The following is a 16,510-nucleotide window of genomic DNA, read 5'->3' as shown; positions in this document are numbered from 1 at the left end:
TTTATATTATTCACTCTCTAGGCAACAAGATGAAATTCCAACTTTTCATAGCATTTTCTCCACCCTCATGCCCCAGCTCTATTAGCAGCCTGTCCCCAGTGACAGTGGAATGTACTAATAGGTTCCCACAGATGGATTCAGATGTGGAGAACATGAAAGACAACTTTTCCTTTGTTTGGAGGCTGTCAGGATTCCCCACAAATGATTGCTATGGACCATTTTCGTGGGAGCTATTTGTGCTGTTAGAGTGTCTTATTTGCTTAAAGAAAAACCATAAGATACTATCAAGAACAAATAACATGAAGGGAACACACATCCAACAATGTTCAAGGGCTGACGAACTGCAGATGGAAGCAGGGGTTCAGCTGAAGGCCAGAGTTACTTGATACAGGGAAAAATGTTTGTTGTTCTTAAACTCTTCAAGACCAAAGAAGCATTTGACCCAGAACCTGTAAGTGAGTAAACCATTCCTTAAACTATTTTCTTTGGAAGGAAGTGTTTGGAGCAGGGGAAAGAGTAGGTTTATAAGGGGTCCATGGTTAGAGGATAGATTGATTGTTCATTAACTCTTTCAAAGTCTTTGAGAATTGTGTGGAAAGTCATGTCATGCTATTCTTATACATCATCTCCTACACAATGGTTTCCTCCATTCCATCCTACCTAAAGCAATTGAAGAATAAAGTGGGTTGGACCTCTGCACTAGTCCCCAGTCAGGGGTAGAGGTAAGGGTTTTGCTAAGGAGTGAAGAAGTTCATGTATCTGTTGATGAGGAAACACACTTTTGTAGACAATTGTTAGGTAACAGAGTAAGGAGTATGTGTATTACCTTGGTGTATGACATGCTCATGAGACCGTGTCAGACCTTAAAAAATAGGGTCTAAATTCAAAATGACTTTGCTGGACTTCGGAAAAATGTCCTGAAACCAATGGTGAGAAATAACAGGTACAGGCCCATTCACTAGGAAGGAAATGTACTACGTAGAAATCCAAGGCCAGGCAGAGTGCGGAGAGGATGAATCAGCAACATCTTCATACTGGGCTGTCCTTTGTTCTCAGATGATACTTTTAGGCACATTCACTAGGACATACATCATCCCCAAGTTTCCTTTAGGGATAATGGAATTGCAGCAAAACATTCACAATCCCAGCCAAGCTTTTTTCTTGACCAATGACAAAACTACTCAAGGCAGTAAGCTTGGATTGGAATGAGGACAGTGAACAGAAGTGCAAAAGAAGATAACCAGTTCCATGGCCCCAAACCCAGGTGGCAGTGGGGTAAATAAGTACTTTGGCCCATCCAGGACTGGGATCTAATTTCAGCTCTATTACTTACTGTCTAGATCTGTGACTTTAACTTTTCTAAGCTTCAGTTATTTGTATGTAAAAGTGGAGATCTCTGTACTTATTTTGCAGGGCTGTTGTGAAGATTAAATTTAAAGTGTGCATGAAAGAGTTTGTCATAAAGAAAATGTTCAATGTTAGGAAAAGCATCCTTCATTTCCCTCTTATGCCTGACTTCTGATCATCTGTTAGGAAAGTTAGTCAGAACCCAGGATGTATAAGTGGGGAACCCCAAGGCTGGCATGATGAGCGCCTTCCTTGATGAGGCGGGCTCCTGATTGAGGAAGGATGTGGAGCCCCTGAGAAGGAAAGGGAGACCCCCAAAGGGAGTAAACGCCCCAGAACAAAACACAAGGCTAAAGGCAATGCTAAAATGTGCCTCCATCTTCTTCAGGATGGGTAAAGAACATTTACACAGAGAATATTAACTCTTTCCAGTCTTTAAGTGGGGCCTAAACTAGAGGGTGTGCCATTTGGGTGAGCTAATAGGAGGATTTTGAAAATTAAATATCAATCAAGTAATTAAGAAGAGTTTTAGAATTGCATTGACAGGATGTCTTCATAAACAATGCATATGCAGCCTGGGTCAGTTGAACTATATTCCATCTGAAGATAAGAAAAGAAACTAGACTATCTCTCAATGTTCCTCCAAGATTCTATGACTTCATGAGAGTTTAAAGGAAATATAACATGTCAGATTTATTACCTTACTACTCACTAAAGAAAGTTCAGAGAGAATGATAATGATACACAAGGTACTCCGTTGGTAGAAAGGGCTTTGGAGTCACACAGATCTGTGCAGAAACCCCAGCCCTGGAACTGACTAGCTAAGTGAGGTCAGGTCAGTTTCCCAGCCTCTACGAAGATTCTCCACTTTTAAGTTAGGGATAACAGCACCGCTTAAAAGTTTTGTTTTAAGAGTGAGATACTATTCATGAAATCCGATGCCAGGAACTTAACAGGTAGTCAATAAATACTAGTTCCTTCCTCGTGTAGTTTTAACTATTGCCAACCATAACAAGCTGCATATAAAAACATCTAAGATTTTGCTGTTTTTTTGCAAACATGTGGTGCAATTAGTTTTGCCACATAACAGATGAGAAAAAGTTAATGCTGAGGACATTTTCTTGCTATAATGAAAATGCAGTTGAGGACCAAGAAGCAGCTTCTTAGCTCCTTCTGGCATCTCTGCCTGGTCCAGCCCACCTGCCTCCACTCCTGCCTCCACCATGTCCATCAGGGTGACCCAGAAGTCCTACCAGGTGTCCACCTCTGGCCCCCAGGCCTTCAGCAACTGCTTCTACATGAGTGGGCCTGGTGCCTGCATCAGCTCCTCAAGCCTCTCCCGAGTGGGCAGCAGCAGCTTCTGGGGTGGCCTGGGCGGAGGCTATGGTGGGGCCAGCGGCATAGGAGGCATCACCGCTGTCACGTTCAACCAGAGCCTGCTGAGCCCTGTTAACCTGGAGGTGGACCTCAATATCCAGGCCATGCACACCTAGGAGAAGGAGCAGATCAAGACCCTCAACAACAAGTTTGCCTCCTTCATCGACGAGATACAGTTCCCGGAACAGCAGAACAAGATGCTGGGGACCAAGTGGAGCTTCCTGCAGCAGCAGAAGACAGCTGGGATCAACATGGACAACATGTTTGAGAGCTACATCAACAACCTTAGGTGGCACCTGGAGACTCTGAGTCAGGAGAAGCTGAAGCTGGAGGCGGAGCTTGGCAACATGCAGGGGCTGGTGGAGGACTTCAAGAACAAATATGAGGATGAGATCAATAAACATACAGAGATGGAGAATGAATTTGTCCTCATCAAGAAGGATGTGGATGAAGCTTACATGAACAAGGTAGAGTTGGAGTCTCGCCTGGAAGGGCAGCTGTTTGAAGAGGAGATCCAGGAGCTGCAGTCCCAGATCTCGGACACGTCTGTGGTGCTGTCCATGGACAATAGCCACTTCCTGGACATGGACAGCATCATCGCTGAGGTCAAGGCGCAGTACGAGATTGCCCACCACAGCCAGGCTGAGGCTGAGAGCATGCACCAGATCAAGTATGCGGAGCTGCAGAGGCTGGCTGGGAAGCACGGAGATGACCAGCGGTGTACAAAGACTGACATCTCTGAGATGAACTGGAACATCAGCTGGCTCCAGGCTGAGATTGAGGGCCTCAAAGGCCAGAGGGCTTCCCTGGAGGTCGCCTTCGCAGATGCCGAGCAGCGTGGGGAGCTGGCCATTAAGGATGGCAACGCCAAGCTGTCCGAGCTGGAGGCCGCCCTGCAGTGGGCCAAGCAGGACATGGCATGGCAGCTGCATGAGTACCAGGAGCTGATGAACGTCAAGCTGACCCTGGACATCGAGATCGCCACCTACAGGAAGCTGCTGGAGGGTGAGGAGAGCCGGCTGGAGTCTGGGATGCAGAACATGAGTATCCATATGAAGACCACCAGCGGCTATGCAAGTGGTCTGAGCTTGGTCTATGGGGGCCTCACAAGTCCTGGCCTCAGCTATGGCCTAGGCTCCAGCTCTGGCTCTGTCGCGGGCTCCAGCTCCTTCAGCTGCACCAGCTCCACCAGCTCCACCAGGGCCATGGTTGTGAAGGAGATCGAGACCCGCGATGGGAAGCTGGTGTCCGAGTCCTCTGACGTCCTGCCCAAGTGAAGAGCTGCCACAGCCCCTCCCAGCCTGCCCCTATTGTGGCTGCCCCAGAGCCCGGGAGGGAGGCTGCTGTGCAGAGGAGCACAGGGAACAGGGGACCCACCTGAGGCTCAGCCCCAGCTCTCAGCCCACCCGCGGAGGAGTTTACCGCTTGGGGACCCCTCTTGCCCATGCCTCCAGCTACAAAACAATTCAATTGCTTTATTTATAATGCCCAAAATAAAATCTCAGCTAACTCTGCCAAAAAAAAAAAAAAAAAAAAAAAGAAAAGAAAAGAAAATGCAACTGAGTTCCAGGAAAACATTCCTTCTTTTCACTCTTGTAATTTATTGTTTCTGTTATATGATAGGAAAGGAACAGTTTGTATCGTAAGATAATATAGATCTGGGGATCCAGAATGGGGCCAGCAGTGTTTCTTTGTCTCTTCTTTTGGATTTAAGCAGTTTCAGTATTTCTTCATTTCAAAGAGGAGGGATGAACTTTGCAGTTCTGTGGAATTCTTATAGATAAGGAGAAGACTAGGAATCTTGGCTTAAATTGCTTCCTTGCTTATTTCTCTGCATTGAACGGCATAGCATGGTTCAGAATAAACAGAAGTGATTTTGAGTGCTCTCCAAGAAACATTTCTGATCCCTGGACATGTTGGAGAAAAACCAGTCTAAGCAAAATCTACAAAAGCAAAGTGGGTGGAATCCTGGACTTACTTTCTGTCATCAGTTCTAGGCAGATTTGCCTCTCTCGACCTTAGATTGTTCATCTGTTAAATGAACGGATAGGACCAGGTAACCTCTCAGGTCCCTGACAGCTCAAAATTCTCTGATTTATGTTCTACCATGAAAAAAAGGTGGGCTAGTGAATTTCACCAATAAATCCACAACGTAAGTATTTTTAGTCATCCTAGAGAAAGAAACCAGGTGCAACTCACAGCCACTTGTTAGTATAAAGAATTTGCCACTCTGACCTTCCTATTTTTCTCTAGCATAAACCACACTAGCCAGATCATGGAATGAGATCTGAAAATGTCCTTTTGGTCCGGTCCACCCTCTTGCTAACCCCTAGACCACACCAGGTAAACCCGTCTGTCATGAACTATGCCTTTGGAATGGGATTTATAGCACAGCCCTCCATTAGGCCAGCTCAGCTGTCCTCTGACCCCAGTGGGACTCTCCTCCTAGAGTCAAATGCTGACATTTCAATTAAAAACTGTTATTTTCCTAGTTTCATACCCAGGCAAAACTCATCCCTTCCCTACTCTCCCCTTTCCCTGGCCTCCTTTATTGCCTTGTGTATTTATGTTCTTGTTATCTCCCTTAGTAGACTGTAGAGATAATTCTATAGAACTGAGCTGTTCTTGCACAGACTTTGGAGTCAGGCAGTCCTGGCTTGACTGGGTTCTGCCACTTACATTGTGTGTTTAACAGCAAGCCATTTGAACTCTCTGAATGGGATTTTTTTTTTTTATCTTTAAGAGCAGAATGTAAATATCTTCCTCACAAGATTATCAGGATGATTAAATGAGTTAGTACATGCAACGCCATTTAGCACAATTTTAGGCAATTGCAGGTTGCCGGAACATTGAATCTATTATTGTTATTTGTATAAAATAGGATCTTAACAAATGCTTGTGAAACAAAACAAAACAAACAAAAAAACACACACAAGAACCACTTCTTCAGGATATTCCAACTAAATTCAGATCAAAAGGTGATAAAGAGGGTGCTGTGGTAATTATGGAACAGAATAGCATTTTCTTGAAAATATGTCTTAGGCTGGTCACAGGGTAGAAGGCAGAGTGTGTGACAGGCATACCAGGTGTTTGGAATAAACTTACCCCTGACCAGCCATGGGGCAAGAACTGGCCCTCCGCCCAGTATTTCCCATTGATGAAGAAGAGGCCTGCGATCATGATGAACACCCACACTGCCAGGTTCAGCACATTGAGAACATTGTTGAAGCCTACGGAATTTTTCACCCCCAGGGCAACAATGATGGTCACGATGACTGCGATCAACAGAGCCAGAAGGTCTGGGTATGATTCTTCACCTTTCCCTAGAGAGGAAAGACATGATTTGACATTGTCTGGAAGGAAGAAAGGGCCATGCAAACTCCTGGTCCTACCCCAGTGCATCCGCACTCAGCTTTAAGAAGGGCAGTAAGTCTGTAAAAAGAACTGTGTGTGTGTGTGTGTATGTGTGTGCACCTACACATGCCTATGCTGTAGTCCACAAGCAGATACAAGTGTCTATTTGCAAATGAGCAGAATTTGGTAGATAGGTAAGATGATCTGATATCCTGGACCAAAAATTGGGCTATGTGGTGTGACATTACAATAGCGCCTATGGAAGCATGGCACAGAACATTTGAAGTGGGAACCGACCTGGGATATTTGGGATGCATATTTAGGTCTAACATGTTATTTGAAAATTGTTTTTATCTTCATTATTGTTAACTTTACAATCAGTAAAATTTCCATCCCATTCCCAAACCTTTTCTTTATCAACAAATTTAAGAATGTGTGTCTTTGAAAATGATGGGAACAGGGGTTTTCTGTCCTTTTGTGTATATGTGGTTGCAGAGAAAAAAATAACCAGTGAACATGCCCTGCCTGCTTGGTTTTGCCCAATGGCCAGTGGACTCCTGCCCTCTATAGAGTGGAAAAGGCACTGACTCAGCTGTCAGGGGTCTTGAATTTCAGCTGTACTTTTGCCCATAGCCAGATGTGTGGCCTTGGGCAAGTTGACTTATCTCTCTGGACCTCATTTGTAAAGTGATGGACATGAATGACCTGATTTTGGAGGACTCTTTTAGACCTAAAATTCTACACAATCAGTACACTGAATAGGTTTGTTCTTTATATTTTTATCTTGTCATGGTACTTGGGTGCTCAGCATTTTTGTCAGTTCTTTTGAGATAGGAACATCGAAGTCAGATGACTTGACACAGCCACAGGATCATTCCTTGGAAGTTCTGAGGCAAGATTCCAAAGCTTTCTCAACTATTGTTCAGCTTTCCTCGAATTTGAGTTTATCAGGCATCAAGATGGAGAGTGGCTGGGTGCAGTGGCTCAGGCCTGTAATTCTAGCACTTTGGGAGGCCAAGGTGGGTGGATCACAAGATCAGGAGTTCGAGACCAGCCTGGCCAACATGGTGAAACCCCATCTCTCCTAAAAATACAAAAATTAGCTGAGCGTGGTGGCTGAGTAGTAATCTCAGCTACTTAGGAGGCTGAGGCAGGAGAATTGCTTGAACCAGGGAGATGGAGGCTGCAGTGAGCTGAGATCATGCCATTGCACTCCAGCCTGGGCAACAGAGCAAGACTCTGTCGCAAAAATAATAATAATAATAATAATAAAAAGAGTGGATGGCAAATGATGGATGGAGCCTGAGGTCTCATGGTATTTGTTACACGAGCTTCTGATGGTTTAGCATTCACTATTATATTACGCCTTCCTGACCTCTTCTAGGCTGGAACCCTTTTTATTCATTAATTTTTTTTTCATTGAAATTTGGAAAAAAAATCTGACGAAACCACTGGAGAAATTGCTGACAGTTCTTTTTTTTTCTGCATTGGTTTTATTTTTATATAGCTATTGACATGCACATGTATGGTTTGTATCCTTTGACATATGTCATTACATTAAAACATAATCCATGTTATTACAAGTTTCCCTAATCGTCCTTTTAATTGCTAGCTACATAGTATTTGTCTGCAATTTACTTAGTCATTTGCCCGCTGTAGAATATTTAGGCTGTCTCTAACTTTTTGTTATTGTAAATAAGGATGTGATGAGCATCTTTTTGTATAATGCTTCCATGGACATTAAAATTATTTTTTAAGGATAGATAGATTCATAGAGAAAGGATTACTTTGCAAAAAAAAAAAAAAAAAAAAAAAGAGATATACTTAAGGCTTTTGATACATTTTGCCAAATTGCTTTCTGAAAGGAGAACTCATTTATAGGGCTTGGTAAGTTTGCATGTTGAGGGTAGGAGGATGTGGCAGTCTCACCCAGGCCATTGAGGGTTCCCACGCTGTCCGCCATCCAGTGACTGATGGTGTGGTTGGCCAGTGAGTCAAACATGCTGCTCAGAGCACTGGCTCCGGCCGCAGTACCAATCAGGTACTCCAGGATCAGGTTCCAGCCAATGAAAAATGCCACAAATTCCCCGACAGTGACATAGCTGTAGGTGTAGGCAGATCCTGTGGTCTTGGGGACTCGAACTCCAAACTCTGCATAGCAGACGCCTGCAAGGGACAGACATACACAGATGGTGGACTTCAGGAGATAAGCTGACATCCTGTGGCTAACAATCTTGGGTAGAGAACATACTGAGACTCTGTAGGATCTCAGAACAAACACACAAAGTTTTATGTATATGAATCGATTCAAAGCCAACTCTTACCTCTTCCAACCTCACTTCTGAAAAATGCGAACTTGAATGACTAGCAAGGCGATAAGAACTAATTCTACCGAACTATTGTAAACCGATCTTTATTTAGAAAATATTCCACTTGTGTGTGTCTCTGTCGTGTTCCTTAGGTGTCAGATATCCGGTGTGAACATGGGCCCAACTCATTACGACCCCCACCCTTGATGGCACCAGGGTGATATTATGCACAAACTTCTTCTCTTTTGGTTTTTACATATTATAGAAAGTGCTCCTCATTTGACAGTGATACTTTGAGCAAGCTGTGAAAACAATGTACTATATCTAGGGGGTAGATAAAAGATGCAAATATAAATAAATTGCTAATTATTAACAAGGAAATTTAGCACATGCACAAAAGGTAATTTAACAAACACTTCTAGAGTCCTACCATGTGCATGGCAGGGTGTGAAGCACTGGGTATAAAAAAGACAAGTGGCATATCCCCCTGCCCTTAAGGGGAGAGAGGCCATCAGTGCCCATTGTAGGCTGTGTAAGCTTGACAATCTAAAAATGTATAACAATGACAGGAGAGATGTGAGACATGTACTTAGAGGGTTTTGAGGCATATGTAGGGATTAATTGGATGAAGAAGGTGGAACATAAGGCAAAGACAGGGCAGAGAGAGACAGTATGAAGTATTTGAGTGGAGGGGAGTGTGCACCGAGGTACTGGGAGGAGACGAGGCTGGCCAGGTGAGCAGAGCCATGTGTTTTACAAAGTGGGTTCAGGGCCCACTTCCACCAGAATCATCTATTGAATCCTAATTTCAGGAGACAGGAATCAGGATGCTGCATTTTAACCAGCTCCCCAGGTAATGCATGTGCCCACTTGTATCTAAAATGCACTGGAATATTGCTTCATTCTTTGACATAATTAGAGAATAAATTAGAAAGAGGTTAAGAACATATCAAACTTCTGGGAGTTGGGAGTTTCCTATTTTGTGCTAGGAATTCTGGGTGTGGGCCAGTGGGTAGGGCAACGAGTTGGAGGACAGACATAGGACAGCTTGGAGGAAACATACCAGGGGTGGGATGTAGGAGGATGTAGGAGGGAACTCAAAGTCAACTTTACCTTCAGTCCCAATTTTGTTAAGGGCCAACCCTGAGGTTCTCTCATCACAAACCAGGGAACAATAGTTCACACTTTTGTGAATAAAGAGAGCAGGTTTCTTCTCCTTTGGAAGGGAATGAAATCAATGCAAAGAAGCAAAAACAGAGATGTCAAAAGCAATGGCATAATAAATGATTCCATGCGATGTACTATCTCTTCCTTCCCCTCCATTGCTTCAGTTGTCAGGGTGTCTACATGGAAGAAGCACTGGACCAGTTATGCTGGGCTCCTGTTTCTACCCCACCCCTATAGATTCAGCATCCTTGTTTCTAAAATAAAAGTACTACACCAAAGACTCTATTAAGGATCTCCTAATTCTGACACTCTAGGATTCCATCTGCTATATTGAATTTTGTAATATTTTGCTGCAAAATCTATTGAGCACAACTTAGCTTTTCTCTTATATCAGCTACAGTATTGTTCGGTGTTATGGAGATGCTCTCAGGGATAGTGAAGCTGTTTGTCTCTACATATAAACAGTCCAGGCTGTTATTTATTTTGAGTTCCTATGTCAGCTCTCCTCCCCTTGCTTTGTAAATATAGCTTTCCATCTCCTTCCTTGAGATCAGACTGTCAGTTGTTACTTCTTGTTGCTGTCCCAGTGCTTACCTGGAGCAGTCAGACCACCTCTTTTCTAAATTGCTACTTCCAACGCCTGATATTTAAATTGTTAGAGTGAGTCTAAAATTAAGAGGAAATGGTCTTTGAAGAAAGGCCTGAAGAACTCTTCCATGGGGAAAGTATAGAGTGTGCACGCATTAAATATAAGAACCTGATGATATTTTCTTGAATGCCGTGTGTTTTCAGGATTCTTGGGAGTTGAGTTTGCACGTACGGATTAGGTTGCTCTTTTAGTGCTGTGTGAGGAAGGAAGTGAGGAGGCAACTCACTTCTCTGCTTTGGTATTGGAGCCACAGCATTATCCAATAATTCCTGCATTCTACGAGCTTATTCTCATCACCCAACTTTACCACCTGATATTGTACAAGATTTATAAGTAAAATCTTTTCCAGATGATGCTTTTGAAGTAGGCATTGATTTGATTGCAAATTTAATTTGGAGAGCCAATATTGTGGAGTTTGTGCAATCAAACATTCTCTCCATAATATTAGATCAACAAATTAAATTTAAAAATAACCATTTTGCCACCAGAATACACTTGCCAAGGGTAATTAGCAAATAGCCAAGTCTTCATTAGGTTTTGTGAACGGACCAGTCCATTGCTGTCTGAATCAGAGAAAGAGGCCCTGGCTGTGCATGGTATAAGGAGCATTTGGAAACTTAGTCATTTCCCAAGGTCCTGCTGGGGTCCTGATGACTATAGTTTGGGGAGAACAGTGGGAAAATCAACCAGGCACTAACCATATAAGACAATTTCTGCTCCAAGAAATCATTGTTTTGGACACATTGTAAAAGCTCTTATAGTATTTTAAAATCTTTTTGATTTGTTTGTATGGAGAAATTCAGACTTAGAGTGGGCACTAGAGAGCGTCTAGCCTGGCTTTGAAGTTCACTGGTGAGAACCGAATGTTTACAGCCTCATATATCCTGAGAAAAATGTTCTCATTCATTCAACTATTTTAAAATATCTGGTATGTAAGAGAAACACATTCAAGAGTATCTTTTTAATTTCACTAAGAAATTAAAAGCATGGAAATGGAAACCTTTTTTTTTTTTGAGATGGAGTTTCACTCTGTTGCCCAAGCTGGAGTGCAGTGGTGAGATCTTGGATCACTGCAACCTCCACCTGTTGAGTTCAGGCCATTCTCCTGCCTCAGCCTCCCAAGTAGCTGGGACTACAGGCATGCACCACTATGTCTGGCTAATTTTTGTATTTTTAGTAGAGATGGGGTTTCTCCATGTTGGCCAGGCTGGTCTTGAACTCCTGACCTCAAGTTATCTGCCTGCCTCAGCTTTCCAAAGTACTGGGATTACAGCATGAGCCACCGTGCCCGGGGAAACCTTGGTTTTTATCCTAGATTATCTAGGGTCCTAGGTTACTGAGTATTGAGGGGCAAGTTACCCTCCTATGGATGAAATGAGGCGGCCAATTAGATATGGTTTAGGATCCCTTCTGGTGCATCACTCTTTGGTTTTACAGCTAAAGTAAACTCTTAATCATCTATTTAGTGAGGGAAGCCCTGTAGAAAATACTGTATGAACCAATGGTTCTCAGTAAAGGTGATGTTGACTCCTAGGGGAATTTTGGAAATATGTGGGAGTGTCTATGGTTCTCATGATGAGTGTGGGCACTTGTGGCATTAAGTGGACAGGGGCCTGGGCTGTTCGTCATTCTGCAATGTGACTGACTCACAGAATGAAGCTCTGTCTTGTATCATATATGACTGCTGATGGCCCCAGTGGACATTCATTTAAGTACAAACCTGTTTATAATTTTTGAACTTGAATTTGTCTCCGTTTTACATATACACACAAAGCATTTTTTTTGCATGGCTTTTTAGACATTGAATTTTCCAGGACTGCAACAGCTGGGTAAATTGAGAGACAGTTGTCATTTGTTTGGTTTAGAATTTACTGAGTTGATCATCATTTCGGAAGACCATCATCAACAACAATGTATTCATGGTCTTTGAGCATCAAATGACAGACCTATATGAGTCTGCATTTGTGGCTATTGTACTCACAGTGGTTCTACAAATGACTGCAAACATCTGACGACTTCGTCGCATCTCCTAATGTATGTATGCCCCAGCATTCACATGTTGAAATAAATATTGATTTTATTCAAAATTACTTTCATTTGATTTATCTTTCATACTCAGGACATATTTATTTTTTAAAAAATTAAGTGCGTAGGAAGGTAACCATCTCTAGCTTTCATCCAGAATAGTAGAGGAAGCATTACAAAGTATTTATTACCAAAAATGAATCTGGGTGTACTAGGGTAGAGAATCACTGTTTTAAATGAGAGATCAATGGCCAGGCGCGGTAGCTCATGCCTGTAATCCCAGCACTTTGGAAGGGCGAGGCGGGTGGATCACCAGAGGTCAAGAGTTTGAGACCAGCCTGGTCAACATGGTGAAACCCTATTTCTACTAAAATTACAAAAAAAAAAATGAGCCAGATGTGGTGGTGGATGCTTGTAGTCCCAGCTACTCTGGAGGCTGAGGCAGGAGAATCGCTGGAACCCGGGAGGCGGAGGTTGCAGTGAACTGAGATTGTGCCATTGCACTCCAGCGGGGACAACAGAGCAAGACTCTGTGTCAAAAAAAAGAAAAAGAGATTAATGTATAAATAATATTTACTTAATTTGGTGAATCCATTAAAAAATTTTGCCCCTGAGTTACCTTTCTAATCATATTTGCCTTATGCTGTTATCAGAGTGATTTTACATTTTGTGGTCATCCACCAAGTGATTAGAGGGAGAGGCATATTGATTTCAAAAGTACTTATTCATATAGCTAGAGAGAATCAATATGAAATCCAATGTTTAGGTGCAGGCAGCCATCAATGAGTGGCAGAATGCTGCAGACCACATGATGGAGATTTTCCCTTAGTGTTGGTCAGAGATGGGAAGGAAGTCTAGGTCTTTGAGAAATGTAAAGGATTTATTTCAGCAGGACGAGAGGTAAGAAGCCTGCAAGTCTGACACCTTTTCAATTACCCACCATATAAATCTATTGTAAAATTATTCCTATTTATATTTTGTCCCATTTCTAGTGTTTTATATTTCTGTACCCAGAATTATTTGTGGTTAAATTCATAATTTGCCAGGCTAAAAATCAGTTAGACTTGGAGAGAACTTCCACATTGAAAAGTGGGTTGGGACAAGGCACCAGGAGATTCTCGATTTGCAATATTCCATTTAATCCTCTTATGTGTATCCCAGATGATGTGTGCTTTGGGGTTTCAGAAAAACATAGTCCTTTTCAATGTGATTTTGCTTTCAAGTTAGAGTCTATGGTTCTATCATATATATAAATGAAGAGCCAGCCTTAGGTTTAGTTCTTTCAGACAACCTACATACAATGTTGAGCTTTCCAAACTATGCTTAACATAGCACAACCGAACAGCAAAGAGAATCATGACATGCTTCTCCCTCTCTAATTCTGTTGAGTCACTTGCAGCCTACCTGGATTCCCTATAACCCTTTTAGAACCAGGAGGCAAAGCTTCTCTTTCTTAAGAGGGTAAAGGAGAAAGACCCAGCTGGGAGTAGGCAAAAGGAGGGAAATCTATTTTTAAGTGGAGAAGTTTTTCCACTTAAGAGGGAAGTTATTGGAGGTACAGTTTCTGTAATATGATGAATTCAATGATTATCTTGCCTGATCATAAGTGGAGAAAGGCTTCTCCACTTAAGACATGAATTTCCCTCCGCATTCCAGCAAAGAAAGCCATTAGATAAATAAGTACTTTTAAATAAGTGTACTTTCACCTGGAAGGATTAAATCTAGGGGTTATTCACACTTGAATGCCAATTACTCTACTCAGATAGACAGATTTTCACATTAATACATAGCTTATCTTACTTTGACTATTCCCTAACATACTTATCAGTTAATTTAACAGTTTCCCAAATAACTTTTGACTTTCTAATTTCCTTCCTTTATTCCACACATATTAAGTGTCTACAAAATGAGGCACTGTAATGAATGACAGAGACACAAACGGTAAGACAGATTTCCTGATCTTGAGGCATCTATATTTCAGTCAGGAAAGAGTTTAATAAACAGCTGGTTCCACGCAGCCAGCATTTCATACTATCGAGCATTTATGAGGTGTTCTTGGAGCCCAGTGCGGTGAGTGTGCTTCTTAGGGAGCAGGGTTCTTTGGTTGCTATGGAAGCAGGGAGACTGGGGGAGGGAGCCTTTTAAGCTACTTCTTGGAGGGTGAGCTGGGCTTTGCCAGTCGAAGAAAATAGAGGAAAGGGTGGTTTCAAGCAGACGAAAGGTGTAGCTGGGCTGACACATGCAGGCTACTTTGGAGACTGTGGAAGATGAACCTTCAGAGGTGGACTGAGATTGAGTGATTGAGGTGGTGGGACCTTTTTGATAGATGGAAGGACTAGCTGAAAAGGACTGTACTTGTTCATCGTCTTGTATAGTTTAAAGCTCTTTCTTTGTTGTAGAACTCTTTTTTTCACACACAGTCTTATTTGAGAGCCCAATACATAAATAGGTGGAAGCAGGTGGCTCCTTTTGAAGGGGTGGGAGCATGGAGGCTGGTCTGCTCAAGATCTCCTTCATCCCATACCTGCCCAAAGCCCCTGACCCTCCTCTGTGGACTCCCAGGGCTGTACTGAGCATGGGAATGGGAAGGGGTGTCAGTTGCTCATCAGAGTTTTTTTTTTATATTATAGATGATGCATTTGAGCCCCAGATCTGAAGCTGTGTATTCAATTAATGGCAGAGTTTGGGCTAGAACTGAGGTCTCCTGATACCCAGCCTTAGGAGCTTTCTAATTCACTTATTCATTTATCCCATGCACTGGTAAGGTATCATCTCTATGCATCTATATCAGCTTTTAAGGATTCAAAGGTGAACAGGAAGAATACAGTCTCTTTTTTGTGGGCCTTATAGTACCATGGAGGAAACAGACCAGAAAACCAACCAGCCAGAAGGACTGTCCAAAGGGAAAGAGGTTATCAGGAATTATGAGAGGGAGTGGAGGCAGATGTCCAAGAAAACAATTTGCCAACTTTACAGTTTCATTCAGGCCTCTGGGATCAGCAACAACTGGAGTGTTGCTCAGAGATTTGGTCAGGCTGTCTTGAGTGGGCCATAGGTCACTGATACCAGGCCCTGTTAGGTTTTGGACATACTGTGTCTTATACTTCATACTGTGTAGGCAGGAAGGTTGGGGTGGGCTGATCTAGGAAATGGACGAGGTCAGTGATTTCTCATCCATGAGGTCGGTTCTTCCCAAGTGCCAACTATCTGCCATCTGCCAGACACAGGATGGAATCAGCCGTTGGGCCATACTTGTGAAATTCACTACTTAGGCCCAAACATGTCTTTAAGAAAGTCCTCAACAAATATAGCATTTTGCTGAGTTGTTACTTATTTTCTTCTCATTTTCTCACTTTTCTTAAAACATCCCTGTTCCTTTTATAAAGCCACAGCAGGGCTAAGACATGCCATATATGTAGCTATGGTTGCTAGTCCTGCCTAAATGTAGATGGGGAATAGGGTACGAAGAGAAATCACAGGACCTCAGAGAGAAATGAAGTGTGAATTCTCTCAGAGACGTTTATTTTCTCTGTGACACCGAGTTCCATATGGTGGGTAATGCAGTGTCCCCATTATTGCTGTCTTGAGAAGCAGGTTGCTGGGTTAGGAGAAACATCTATCCAGGCCCTGTCATGGTGCGGCTGGACCTAGTGAACCTGCACTGATGTCCTTGGTTAGCCAAGAAAACTGTGGGTTTCTTTTTCAGGGAGTGACTGGTCAGGTGCTCTGTCCCTTCAGCCTCACTGCTACTGTCTCTTCTACTTGAGCAACCTCGGTCACTCCATCACCTGTCAGGGAAGCCCAGGCAATTTTTATGAATGTGTCTGGGAATGCCTATGTTTCTTTGTATCTAAGAAGAGACTTATGATTTCTCTGCCCAAGCAGGCCCCATGTGGACAGTAACCACCTGTGTTTAGGGGACAGGCAGCATCATTAATCAGGGATGTATGACACCATCAGTTATTGAACCTGACAGGGCTCCAATTAAAGTTGGGTAGGGAATAGAGAACTCCCAAGTCCTCCAAACCACAGCACCAATATATCAACATATAAACAGGTAGGAAATAAGTTCTCCTTAGAGTCAGAGAAGTCAGCCCCCCAAACAGGTCAAGGAAGTTTAATAATTTGTTGATTAAATGTAACCAACCGGCTGGGCGCAGTGGGTCACACCTGTAATCCAAGCACTTTGGGAGGCCGAGGCGGGCTGAGGTCGGGAGTTTGAGACCAGCCTGACCAACATGGCAAAACCCTATCTCTACTAAAAATACAAAAATAAGCCCAG

General features: G+C 42.9%; 1 protein-coding gene and 1 pseudogene across 1 annotated transcript in view; one reads left to right on the top strand and one right to left on the bottom strand.

Moving 5' to 3' along the window:
• Window positions 1-16,510, bottom strand: part of SLC7A14 (solute carrier family 7 member 14) — a 117,823-nt gene that overhangs the window by 28,041 nt on the left and 73,272 nt on the right. Inside the window, exons 3-4 of the mRNA XM_010371594.2 lie at window positions 8,008-8,244; window positions 5,830-6,047 (exon numbers count right to left, since the gene is read on the bottom strand). Coding sequence (XP_010369896.1) covers window positions 5,830-6,047; window positions 8,008-8,244 — 455 coding nt within the window. The remainder of the gene's footprint in view (window positions 1-5,829; window positions 6,048-8,007; window positions 8,245-16,510) is intronic.
• On the top strand, window positions 2,529-4,001 carry LOC104666986 (annotated as a pseudogene).

Source organism: Rhinopithecus roxellana, chromosome 1 (genome assembly GCF_007565055.1).
Source record: "Rhinopithecus roxellana isolate Shanxi Qingling chromosome 1, ASM756505v1, whole genome shotgun sequence".
NCBI classification, from domain to species: Eukaryota; Metazoa; Chordata; class Mammalia; order Primates; family Cercopithecidae; genus Rhinopithecus; species Rhinopithecus roxellana.
This window is presented reverse-complemented; position numbering and strand designations above follow the sequence as displayed.